Genomic DNA, 12,970 nt, shown 5'->3' with positions numbered 1-12,970 from the left:
TTAAATGACAGCTCCTTATGGCATTATTCACTTACTAGAACAATACAACCTTCCTTTCCTTTAACTGCCTCTATGTCCCTCAAGTGAAGCCAGATGCAGAGCAGATTCATGCAGCTTGTGCTGTTTCTTTACATTTTCACTAGATTTGGATTCTGGTGGAATGGAAGACCATCAACACAACAAACCCACCAAAATTATGTATATGCAAAGAGGAGTAAGGCAGTGCTGAAAAATATAATTTTACTAAGCCTTAGTGGAGAATTACAAGTGCTCTTTATTTAGTAGAGAAACACAGGAACCTCCATGGGATCATCCATTACATTCTAAAAAAGGTGTTTGGACTAAATTTCCTTGTAGAAATCTTGTTGAGTGTAGAGTGAGCCTGTATCACTAGATGAGATGAGATGAGATACTTAAAATGTAGATAAATAAAGAAGGAGATAAATTTCAATGAAAGGCCTGTGTAGGTATCTTATTATTAGACATCATGTGTGATGTCGCTGGCAAGCGATTAGCAACTTATCAAATTATTAAGGCATTAAATACACATCTGATTTGTATAATGTGCTACCAATCTTGAAATATAATAGGCATATTAATACATTGTAAGCATCAGAACAACCATACAGCTGCAAAGAACACAAAATTTTTGTGTACACCCAGAATGCAAACCGAGAGGCCGAACTGTTCTGCTTAGTGCGTTTGCATTACTATAATCCAAGAACGGGAAAGCTCAGAGAAGGAGCTGCTTTTAGCAGCCTGAGGCACACTGCAGATACAGGATCGGCTTATGAAGGATCCTCCGGAGGGAAAGGTACAGGGGAGACGTAATCTTAAAAGCGCTGGTCTGGACACACAGCCTGACTATTCCGTTACAGCGAAATAGAGCTTCAAGCTATAACCGGCTATGGCCAAACGAGGAAAGCATTTCCAGAGACAAAATTTAACTAAGTGGGCGCTACCGCATCCCCGCGGCCGCTGCCCATAACCAGCCAAGGCCCGCGGCCCTCAGCCTCCCCAGCGCGCCTGCGCACCCGCCCCGCCGCTCGGGCCCCAAGGCGCAGCGCACGGCGCAACCACCGGCCAATGGGCGGGCGGGCCGCCCGTGTTTCCCCCCTGCGACCAATCAGCGCTCGCTTCCTCCCGGCCAATGGGAAGGGCGCGCTCGGGCCGTCGGTCACATTCAAACCAGGGCAGCGCGCGAAGACGCTCGGTCGGAGCCGCGTCCCGGCCCTGCAGTGGTGACGGCCGCGGTGAGGGCGGCCGGGCGGGGCTGGGGGCGGCCTCGGTGAGGGCGGCCGGGCCGCACAGCGAGGGTGAAGGGACCGGGCCGGGGAGCAGCGGAGTGAGGGAAGGTGGGTGAGGGAGCCGGGGGGCAGCGGGTGTGTTGGTCTGCGGGGCTGCGGCTTCGCTGGGCTTCCGTCCCTGAGGGCGAGGAAACCTGGCTGCATTTTCTCGCCTCCTTCGCTGCCTCACGGTCTTTGTTTATACCACGTTGCCTCACCTGCTCCGCTGCTGTTCAGTCTCTCTCTTACTTAGCCCTGTTTTGTATCTTGGAGTCTTATCCTTTCTGTGTCTTACGTTAGAATTTAATATTTTTCTATTTAATTTCTTCGTTAGTGTTGCTAATTTTTTTAAATCGACGGCACTTTTCCTTAGTATTGGGAGTTTTTGTTTTACTTCTTTAAAAAAATTGTTTTAACTTTTTTTTTAAAAAATCCTGATTTAGAACTTTTAAACAACACAGAGGAAAGACTTTTTATAGGTTGTATTTTTTAAAGCCTCGGTAGGTGCTTCAGAAACAGGTATCACTTTTACTCTCCTCCTTAGAGGTCATAAACAGAACAAGTTGTGTAATACAGCAAATACAATATTTCAAGACTGGATGCTGTTACTTCTTTTTATTATCAGTGAGTATTTTTGAGTATGTTAGACGTGGACTCTTAGCACCAACCTGTACTGCCACTTCATCCATTTACTGCTCGCAAGTCTCTGTCCTTTGGCACCTTGTTTACCCTCCTGTACGAGGGGTTGAAGTTACTCTAACTACTACACTTTATTTAGAGGTAGGTCTTCCTGATCTTTACATTACGTGTTCCCTGGTTTTCCTGTCCCTAACCTTCTCTCCTGGAGACATTTCTAGATTTCAGGTATGCTGTAGTGTGGCTGTTGCAGTTAGGACCTCAGCTCCTATTCATTGCCTTTGTTACAGCCTGTGGCTGGTTTACGTCTTTGCTGTTGTCAGATTTTAAGTATATCTTTACGTATATATGTTTATATATCTCTCTCTATATAAATACACACACACACACCAGGGAAATTCGTGGCAAATACTTTCTTTAAGAGTAATTGTGCAGCAGATTAAGAACTAATGAACCTCTGAATACCTGCTTATGGTTGAACGTTGGTATGAGTGGAAAGATTGCTGGCAGATCATGACGATATGTAGATGAAAATGCCCTTAGTGTACTTTTAGTCTCTGAGCGTCACAACAAGCTGACACATTTGGAAGTGCTTGCCCTCACTCCAAAAGTTGTCTTTAAGCTTTTTTTGTGCTGTTAACTAGGGATAGTTTTATTGATTTTGGTGAAAACTGTATTTCTGGGATATGACGATTAGGCATGCTTACACTGTAAGCTTTCAATGTTTAACCCATCAATTTTTGATACATAGGTGCTTCTTCACGATGGAGAACTTAATTTCTTGCCTTTGGGCTCTTGGGATCATCTGAGGTAGTCTGGCCTTCATCCATCTTACCTTTTTGACAAGGTACATCCATTCCTCAGGAGAGCTTTTCTCCATAACACGTTGAACCTTGAGCAGTTAAACAGCACACCAGAAATGTAAGTTTGATGTGTATTGTTGAGACTTAAGATCAGATTTATACAGAAATTTATTCTTCTTTATGTCTACTGCATTTGAGAAGCTATCACTACAGGAAGAATAATGAACTCTTGACACTGGTGGGAAAAATATAAAGACTGTTTAAGAAATCCAAAATACATCTGGGAATTGTTAGCAGTTACAGTTGCAATGAGATATTGTGGTATTAACATGAAGTAAATTGCTTTTGGTTGTCTTGGTGCTTCAGTTTCTGGAGAATACTTTAGAATATTCTCATATTCTTCAGAAGAATACTTCAGTTTCTCATCCATACTTTGAGGGAGTGGTTACAGTTGAAAACTGGATCCCTATGGATATTCTCACCCGTAAAGAGGTGATTTGCAGTATCTGATTTCCTGTAGCCCCTTCTAGAGTATTTTTAAAGGGCAAAACTGCAATGTATACTAAAATTTTCCTTATGAAGCAAGTGTCATCTGTAGAATGGCACATGAACAGTATTTACTATAGTAATCACCTATGTAGTTTTTAGCAGCATAATCCCCAAAAGATGGGACAGTTTTACTGACCCACTTTCAGAACAGCCTAAATTGGCAATGAGGGAGAAAAAGATATTAAAGTAAGTTCCAAACAAGCATTGAAATGAAAATTTATTCAGGGTACATTTATAAATATAAATGAGAGGGGATTCCTTTATTTGTCTCTGTTCAATGAACAAAAATAGTGTTTCAGATACTACTGATTTAGTGTACAGTCTTTAGCTTTCATAGGATTTCGGGCTTTTTTCATCGCAGGTCTGTCTCTCCAGACCCTTAAGGTGCCTCTTCATAGTGGCAATGTAGATCATGCTTTCCTAAGTCTTGGAATTTACACAGTGAAACTGTGCTTTCAACCTACAAAACAGCACTTCTGTATTTATAAGAGCAGGCTTGGTATGCTTGGTGAGCCATATCTAGCTCAGGATGAACATGAAATATGACTACTTTTCCCTTATAAGCAAGCTCTTGTAAGCATGATAATATTTCTGATTTATGGTCTTTGCCTGGGGAAAGCTGGGAGCCTGGTGCTTTTAAAGATATGCTAACTTCTGGTGAATAATGCTCTAAAAATTATTTGTGGGACTTCCTGAGAGTGGTGCCTGGTATATTTTTTAGATAGTGGGTTAAAGGTAGATGAACTTCATTCCATTCAATTCCTTCTTTATCAATAATTCACCTAAAAGTAGATCTAAAGTTACTAGCCCTCTAGCAGCTTTCTGTTGATTCATTACACACGAGTACAAGGGAAACAAAGACTAACATTTCATAGTAAAACTAAACTTATTTTTTCTTTGAACCTATTTAATCTGTCTGAAGTGTGTTACTTTCCCTGTTCCTGGTCTCAACTTCACAGTAATTAGGACATCAAATTCCTGAAAATGCACTAAATTCACCACAGTTTTTAGTAGAATTCTCATGTTCATTAGATGCACGGAACATTGATGTGGGAAAAGCTGTTTATTGTAGGCAAAAAGGGAAGAAATCTAATATTAGAGTTTTTTTAGCTTATTTTAGCAGTCTTGCTCTGCTCAGGTTACTTAGACTGTTATCTCTCAGCTATATACATGTATTAGCTCATGACAAACTGTCAGAAGGTTGAGGATTTGGCATAAGTTTCTTATAAGAGGTCTTTGAATCTCTAAACCTCCGTTCAGAAACTTAAAAATTGGTGTCACTTGTATTTGTCCTTTGAACAGAGGAGAATGGGAATTCTTTTCTACTTAGCCCACTGTGAGAACTAATTGCCGTAACCTATGGCAAGGAGCTTGGATTAACACTGTGTGCTAAACTAAAGCCAGCCTAATTATGAGTACAGAATGTGATTTAATGCAATGGATTGGAAGCTATTTCAGGCAACGTATCCTACTCCATTTTATTCAAATGCTGACTATACCTTATTGGAAAGGGCTACTGTGAAGTATGGATTAGGATTTGGGTGGATCAGCTAAGTACCAATTCTTTTTATTTGTCCAAGTTGTCTTCTATGAAGAAGTTTACTTGTATAGCTACATTGACAAAGGCTTAACGGAGTATTTGTTACATAATGTGGTTGAGTCTCAAGCTCCAAATTATACACGAGAGGATTTCCCATGGTAATTCCAATCAAAGTGAGCTACAACAGGGTTCTTAGTAACTTCATTGTTTTTTAACCTGGTACCTTGCAGATGGAGGAGACAGACCTAAGTGAAAGAGGATTGCCACAGATTACATCAATCATGAATAGAGTTAGAAACTTGAAAAACAAATATAGAAATGAAGAGAATATCACAGACGAATTTAACTCTACTAAAATCTCAGCTGATACAACAGGTATTTGGTTTTGTTATTCTATTGTCACATATGCAAAAGATCTTAACCTAGACTGAGTGAAAGAACCATTAACTGAAAGGATTTCAAGTTTACTGTTTCTTCAGTATTAATGATCACAAAGTTAATTTAATCTCTCCTTATTTCTTAGCTCTTTTGCTTTAATCTTGTTTTAAAAATAGTAACTGTTTTGCACAAAAGCTTGTGAAAACTGTTTTCTTCTGTACATGTTTGCTGCTGTTTAAATCAATCTCCTTTTTTGTTTTTCTGTCAGATAACTCTGGGACTGTCAATCAAATAATGATGACGACAAATAATCCAGAAGATTGGCTATGTTTTTTGCTTAAACTAGAGAAAAAGGGTGTTCCTCAGATGGATGTTAGCCTACTCAATAGACTCATTGGTCGTTACAGTCAAGCAGTGACTGCATTACCTGCAGAAAAGTATAGTCAAGATGAGAGCTACGCTCGCATCCTTGTGAGATTTGCCGAGTTGAAAGCGTAAGTATAAATTTTCAATATGAGAACTCATAATTCTGTTTTTGAATTAAGATAAGAATACCTTGTTTCATTAGTGTTTTCTGCAACAAATTATCATTTTTAGCGTGGATGTTTTCATTCTGGATCCTTGAAGGTAAGTAGCTTTGGTTAGTCAGCTTATCTGTTGTCTCCACAGTACTTGCATTTTTTGTGGATGCTGATAAACATTGTTTAGAGCTGTTTGATTTAGAAATCTTAACACACTACTTTTTTTTCTTTGGTTCTCTATGTAAGGTACAAGGGGGAATAGCCTGAGATCTTTTTTTGAGCTTTACTTTAGCATGCTTTCTCTTTCACTAGAAAAGACTCATCACAGTTTGGTTAAATTAGCTGCCTTAGGATAGGAAGAATGTCTCAGAACATCATTCTCTGGTTCCGCACTTTGAAAATTAATTTTGATTGTGGTCATTTATTGCTTTATTCTGTCCAGATTTGAGCAGTGTTGCTGTTCAGAGGCGTTCAGACATAATTTGGGACAGGGTTATAGTTAGGTTTTTTTTCATAAGGGGTTATTTTGTCACTTGAAATATTATTACAGGAAATATTTTGATGAAGAGCTGTATTTAAACATTGCAGCAATCTAACAATTAGAGCTGAGCAGGTGATCTTCCAGTGAACATAGCTAATCTTTTTCTTGTGTGTTCTTCCCCTGTTTGACTTCTGGCATACGGTTTCATCTTGCAGTATGATAAATGTCTACTTCTCTGCACTGTCATTTGCATGGATCTTGCTGCATCACTGTTACTGAAAGCATACAGTGGAGGTAATCTGTTGAATCTCCTGTTGAGAAACATGAGTGAATAATGACCTTGTGAATCTTTAGTACCTTGAAGAGGGAAGGTGTTTGTGTATAAGTGGAGTAAATCTCTCTAGAAAGGTTTAAAGATACATTGCAAGATGTCATTCTTATTCAAAGATTAATTGCTTTCCCTCAGAGCAGAAACTGTGTAATATAGACTTCTGGATCCTAGTTTATGGAAATGCCTTTCCAGAATACTGATCAAGTCACATCTGTTATCTCATTGTAGGAGAGTTTAAGTTCAGAAAGATTTCCTACCTCCCTAATCAATTTGACCTATTTTCACTTGATCTTTAGAACATGATTTGAAAGGTAGATACTTTTAGGATGTGTGCAAGAACTTTGTTCAGTATTCTGTGTGATGTATTGCAGAAAGCAAAACCAAAGGTGCTGTCAGTAGCCTTTCAATGCATTAGTAGTATGAACAGTTCTAGTTGTGGTGTCTCACTGAAATGTCTTCAGTTGTTTCACTGTTAGAGCCTCCAGGGACCTTCTTGGGAGAGTAGTCTGTCTTGTTTCACTATTAAAATGCACTCTACAGCTGTGCTAAAATAACTTCTACTGTAGTAGCTCAGATCTGCCGTTGTTTTCTGCTGCATATTTTAATTGGCAAATATCCCCAGTCATATGTTTCCTAACATGCCTAATAAAAATTCCTTTTAAAAAGATGAACAACCCACTCCAAACCTCTTTTTAAAAATGTACCCACCAGGATCTGATACAGCATCAGTCCCACTGGAACTTCACTATAAATGATCTCCCTAAATGATGGTTCCTCATTTGGAAATTACTTTCAGACACTAGCTTTTTCTTAATAATTTTTATAAGTTAGTACTTCCTTGTCCAGAGTAGCATATGATATCAATTATTTATATGAAGCTATGTTTATGAACTACATCTGTAATATCACTAGCAATGAAATTGCTTTTTGCTGGTTGGAACTAAAAACCAACAATGTTGATTGTCTGTAATTTTTGGAGATTTTAAAGTTAAGCAGTGGCTACTTATTTGGATCTTTTGTGTTTGTAATGTTTATTTGCTGCTCATAATTTTATTGCTCAAAATTTCCCTGGTGTTCTATACTTACCTTCTGTCTCTGGCTGTCAGTTTGTTCAGTACTATATATTTTGTCTTTACTTGGTTTTAGCTTCTGTTAAAGAAAATCCTCTCATCTCATGATTTTATAGAGTGCTTCTGATTTATTTTTTAGCTATTGCAAGTAAAGCAATACTGATACTGCAAGTTAAGTGACCCTGATAGGTGCTCTGATAATACTACCTTGGGTGGGAGAAGAAACGTGCTCTTCAGTAGAATTGTTTGCTGTTCTCCCAAATGTTCCACCTAAACAAGGTGGAAAAGCAAATTGGCATCACAAACTTCAGAAGCAGTGGCAATGGCTTGAGATTTTAGTATCTACTGCCAACACTGTTTTGTTCTGATTGTAGAATTGTAGTATGTTAAGTGGTTGAAATGGATCTTAAAGATCATCTAGTCCCAGCCCTTCCTGCTGTATGCAGGGACACCTCTCACTAGACCAGGTTGCTCAAGGCCTTCTCCAGCCTGGCCTTGAATGCTTTCAGGGTTGGGGCATCCACAACTTCCCTGGGCAATCTCTTCTAGTGTCTCACCACCCTTACAGTAAAGAATTTCTACCTAACACCTAGACTAAATTTCCTCTTTGATTTTGTACCAATTTTTCCTAGTTCTTCAACTAGAGTTCCTGACAATAAGTCCCTTTCCAGCTTCTCTGCAGGCCCCCTTCAGTTACTGGAAGTTTACTATGAGGTATCCATGCAACCTTCTCTTCTCCAGGTGAACAGCCTCAAGTTTCCCAGCCCATCCTCATAGGAAAGGTGCTCCAGCTGCCTGTGTTTGTGGCCCTTCTCTGGATTTCTGCCAACAGGTCCCTGTCCTTTTTATCTTGGGAGCTGAATGCAGTGTCTCAGGTGGGATCTTCCAAGAGCAGAGGAGCAGAATCACCTCCTCTGACCTGCTGGCCATGCTTCTTTTGATGGATCCCAGGATTCTGTTTGGTTTTCTGGGCTCCAAGTGCATACAGCTGGTTCATGTTGACCCTTTCATCAGCTGTCACCCCCAAGACTTTCTCCCCAAGCCTGCTCTCAATCACATCTCTGCCCAACCTTTAGGTGAAACTGCATTATTCCATTCTTGGTGCTGGACCTTTATTGTCCTGTTATCTTCTTGAGCTCCAGTCTGGCTGTGCCAGTACCTTTTGGCCTATTATGATACCAAGGTTGTCTAGAGAATCCTCAATTGTGCTCTGAAATAGTCAAAGCCAGACAATACTTCTATGTTTATCTGTAGTGTACATTAGCAGTGCCTGCTCTCTTGAAATGCTTCTGGCTGTAGCACAGTGCCACCAAGCGTGTGGCACTTGGTGCCTATCACTAGCGTTAAGTCTTGTTGTATGTATTGCTATACAAGCTGTTGCTGCTTTCTGCAGGAACTGAAATTTTAACAAACTCTTTGGAAGTGAATGTAATACATTACAGCTTAATTTCTCTGGCTCAGACTTTGCCTGTAGATGGATAGTTCTGTGCCTGTCCTATTGCTTTGGATGATCAGAGCTGAGTTCAGTAAGCCTATATGACTAATAACATACCTAAACTATGAGGAACTTTTTAAATTCAAAGTTCCACAGAATTCTACTGAAAATGTGTTCTTTACCTTTCCATTTGTATTTTTCTGTACTTTTATTTTGAACCATGGTAATAAATCTTTTGCTCTTCCCACTTCTAAGTGGTACCTTTTGTGTACCTGTTGAGCCAAGGGGGAATTTAGGAAGGAATTCCTTATCTCTGCATTATGGATGTTGCTGGTAAGAATGTTAAGCCTTTTTTTTTTTTTTTTTTCTCAGTTGAAAGGTAACATTCATATATTTCATAGTGATGTAGGTTTAGGCCTTTTTATCTTGACTAGAGTTTGCATAGGCTGTAGTTACTCCCAAATATTTAAATGTTGGTGTGCTGTGTGTAAGCATTAACCTGCTCAGCAATCTATGTCTGAATGTAACACTAGGATTAAAATTTACCAAAAGTAAACAAACTATGAAGCGTGAAAGATCTTAGAGGATTGAGTCCTTTGAGTTTTGGCAAGGTTCAGCTTGATATCTTTCAGTTATTAGAATTTAAAATTCTTTGCTTATTTATAGTTCACTGATTGCTCTGAGAAAGAGAAAAATCTTGAGCCTATAGGTGGGTTGCTTTTTCAAAGTTATTTAAAGACTTCATCCAGCACATGGAACTTCATCCTTCTCAGGCTCTTCATTTTGTATAACTATGAATATGCTGTCTTTACAGGCTTCAGGATCCAGAGGAGGCACGGGACCAATTTCATCTGGCCAGACTGAACTGCAAGAAATTTGCTTTTGTGCATGTGGCTTTTGCACAGTTTGAGCTATCACAAGGTGTGTAAAAAAAACAAAAACAAAAACAAAAAAAACCAAAAGCCAAACTTGTTTGGTGTTGCTGTTCTATGTAGTTCTCGGTTTTGTTGTTTTAAACTTCTGCTCCCATATATAATTCGTAAGGAAACTGATAGGTATTGAATCAGAAAAAAGTCTGGATTTTTTTTTTAAATTGAAATTTACTGAGAACATGTGTTCACTTTTAAAATGAAAGTATGCACACTGTTCATTGTTTACTTCTGTTTTAGAAATAACTTTCAGACCAGGTGAAAATTGTTAGTAGTTTCTACTTTTCTAATCTTATTTAGATCTTGCAGTGGAGAGCTTTTGAGTAAGGCTCTTCCTGTATTGAGAAGTGAGGCTTCAATACTTCGCTTGCTTGTGGAAGAAATTCTATATTCTTCCAAACAGCATCTGTAGATTGAGTATGTTTTTTATCAAACCCAAATACACTGTCAATGTGCAGTTTGGTTGCCCTGGTGCTTGCTAGTCAGGCTGTGTAGGCTGCCCACAGTCTTGTATTTTTGTGTGTTGCTTTTATTTCCATGGGTGATTTGAAGAGCAACATATGTTGCCCTGTTTATTTTTTCCTTTGACAGTTGGCTCTGCACAGAAAGACAAGCACATTCCATGAAAGCTGTTTTCTTATTTGAATCAAAAAGACTTGATGGATATCTTTTAAGTTTTTTGTGGTTTGTTTTCCTTCATGTTTTTTTTCAATATTATGCAAGTTGTGGTATACTGCCTAGTATGAGAAATTTTCCCCAAAGTTAGCTACACTAAATAAATTAATCTGTCTATTCTACACTCTAGATTCTGAATGCATTTTACTAGTTATTCCTCTTTCTTTACTTCTGTTTATTTTCCATGGATAGAGGTTTTGTCTATACATTTTTGCTCCAGTACTGCTTTTTAACTGTATTTTAGGATATAGTTTAGATGTTCAAAGTTTGGCCCATGAGGCAGAGCCATTTTGTTAAAACCAATAAATAGATACTCGTCATCTTGGATTTTCCAGTTTTTATTAACTGGTAAGTTGATTGGCATTGGAGCAGGAAAGGCTGTGAACCAACCCCCCCCCCCCCACAGAAGTACATGTTATGTTTTATGAATGACTCCTGTACAGGATGGGGAAACGAAGACAAAAATACACGTTTGTGTCTTAAAATTAGAGTTCGTTATGCATAAGTCAGTTATCTGATCAGTCTTGTTCTAATATAAACTTGTGGTATTTAACTTCTGAACAGTAATAAAAAGAAGCTAGTAATTTATTTAGTGAGCACTGGATGTTTATTTAAACAGGTAATTAAACACTAATACTTCAATAACAAAGATATTGTTAAATAAGTGTAATAAAACCTATTGTGTAATTTCATAGTGTAGAAATGTTGCTACAGGTTACCACTGACTAAATTCATCCTGTAGCTATGGGATGTGTTCATGCAATAGTTTATCTTTGACAGCAAGTAATCAATCTAAAATGAAGTCCTAATTCCAAAGGAAATAAACCAGTTATGATTGGCTTTGTTCTATCTGCAGTGTGCTCTCTGATTTGTATCTGTTACCCTTGAGCTGATCTAGGTGTCCTTTGCTAATGTGTATGGAGCTACAGTGTCCCTGCTGGGTGCTTCAAAGAGGATTAGTGGAACATGTGAGTTGTAAATTGTTAGTTAAGAGTGCTGTTCCTTTTTCACCGTGTCCACTTAGGCCAGAGGGAAAGGAGGAGGGTAGTGCTTTGTTGCTTCTTCATCCCGGTAGTTTCAGCAGTGCTTGGCACACTTTGTCGGTATTTTCTTTTGCATTAAGAAAAATTTAATTGCACGTTCTCTTCCTTAGCTCACAGTTTTGCTCAAGATAAAAGCTCAAGTTGAAATTGTGGAATTAGACTTGGCAAATTGATGTTGATTTTTTAATAATTGAATATTAGTGACCTGAAAATGGAGTGACGCAATAAAGGTGCCATTCTGTTTTTTGACTTTTTTTTTTTACCTAAATATTGACTACAATTTCATTTAAATACCTCAGATGAGGAGCTGTCTTGTCTTTACTTGGGTGCCTTGTGGGTGGTGTACTTGAAGATGTGCTGTGAATTGATCAGACTTGACTATTCCAAATCTTATACCAAGGTGGTTCATTCAGGCTTTTGGTATGTGATGAAGTGGACTGACTGACACTCAGAAATACTTCTGACTTGATTTTATGTTTTGGATCCTCATCTTTTAAGCGGGGGGTTAAGCAGTTAATTTTTTACATACATGTGTTGGCCTCATGTTTTCTTGCACAATGAGGCACATAATACTAGGAGGAATTACTTTTGAGTAGCAGGTCTTGTTGAAGCAATGTGTTACTAAATTTAGCTAAAGGTAGAATCATAGAATGCTGGTTAAGGATTCTTAGAGCCTATCCACTCTGCTAGTGATTTAGGAGAAAAAATATTTGACTATATGGTTAAAAAACAAATTCTAATAAATTAGCACAAAATTGATTTAAGTGAAAGTATAGAAAATTTTGGTGCTTCCTTGCTTCAGTGCTTGACATCATCTATTTAATATTCTGAAAACAGGTTACTTAAAGCAAAAGTTCCTGATACCTACACTGCTACACTGCTCTTCCACCAGCTTGAACTACAGGCAACACTGATGTCTAACTTCATTTATGAGTGGAGCTTTGAGTGCGGGGGACATAGTGTTCTTAAATATACTATTATATATAATAAGAAATGCTTAAGTATATGTGTATGTGGCATGAATGTAAGAACAAAGTGGTTTATGTTTTGCTGCTTTGGAATGGAGGAAGAAAAGCATTTGGGGTTTCAGGTGCATTGACAGCTGTAGCAGATATTGCCTCATTTTTCCCAGATGTTCTTGAAACCAAGCAGAGTATTGTGGTTATGGAACACTCTTTTTCCCTTACTTGACCTTTTCTAGTACATGCCTGTGTACATGTTTACATAAGTAAATTTACTGCTTCAATATGTTTTGTTAACACACTTCCTTTCATACCCCAGCTCTCTTCAGAG

The 12,970-nt window shown here is 38.5% G+C and overlaps 1 protein-coding gene across 3 annotated transcripts in view; it reads left to right on the top strand.

Moving 5' to 3' along the window:
- Nucleotides 1-1,150: 1,150 nt before the first annotated feature.
- The window catches only part of TTK (TTK protein kinase), a 29,829-nt gene continuing 18,009 nt past the window's right edge, over nucleotides 1,151-12,970 (top strand). For 2 of the 3 annotated variants that reach the window (XM_088052942.1, XM_005518160.3), the window contains exons 1-5: nucleotides 1,201-1,355; nucleotides 2,674-2,843; nucleotides 5,045-5,189; nucleotides 5,461-5,686; nucleotides 9,845-9,951. In XM_088052942.1, the coding sequence (XP_087909068.1) occupies nucleotides 5,045-5,189; nucleotides 5,461-5,686; nucleotides 9,845-9,951 (478 nt within the window). In that variant the 5' untranslated portion in view covers nucleotides 1,201-1,355; nucleotides 2,674-2,843. Of the gene's footprint in view, nucleotides 1,356-2,673; nucleotides 2,844-5,044; nucleotides 5,190-5,460; nucleotides 5,687-9,844; nucleotides 9,952-12,970 lie in introns of all 3 variants that reach the window. The other variant, XM_088052941.1, reaches the window with a different exon arrangement.

This window comes from Pseudopodoces humilis, chromosome 3, assembly GCF_049639895.1.
Source record: "Pseudopodoces humilis isolate 2021_Gansu_Grassland_sample_001 chromosome 3, ASM4963989v1, whole genome shotgun sequence".
In the NCBI taxonomy this organism is placed as follows: domain Eukaryota; kingdom Metazoa; phylum Chordata; class Aves; order Passeriformes; family Paridae; genus Pseudopodoces; species Pseudopodoces humilis.
The sequence above is the reverse complement of the archived record's forward strand: the minus strand, read 5'-3'. Positions and strand labels throughout refer to the sequence as shown.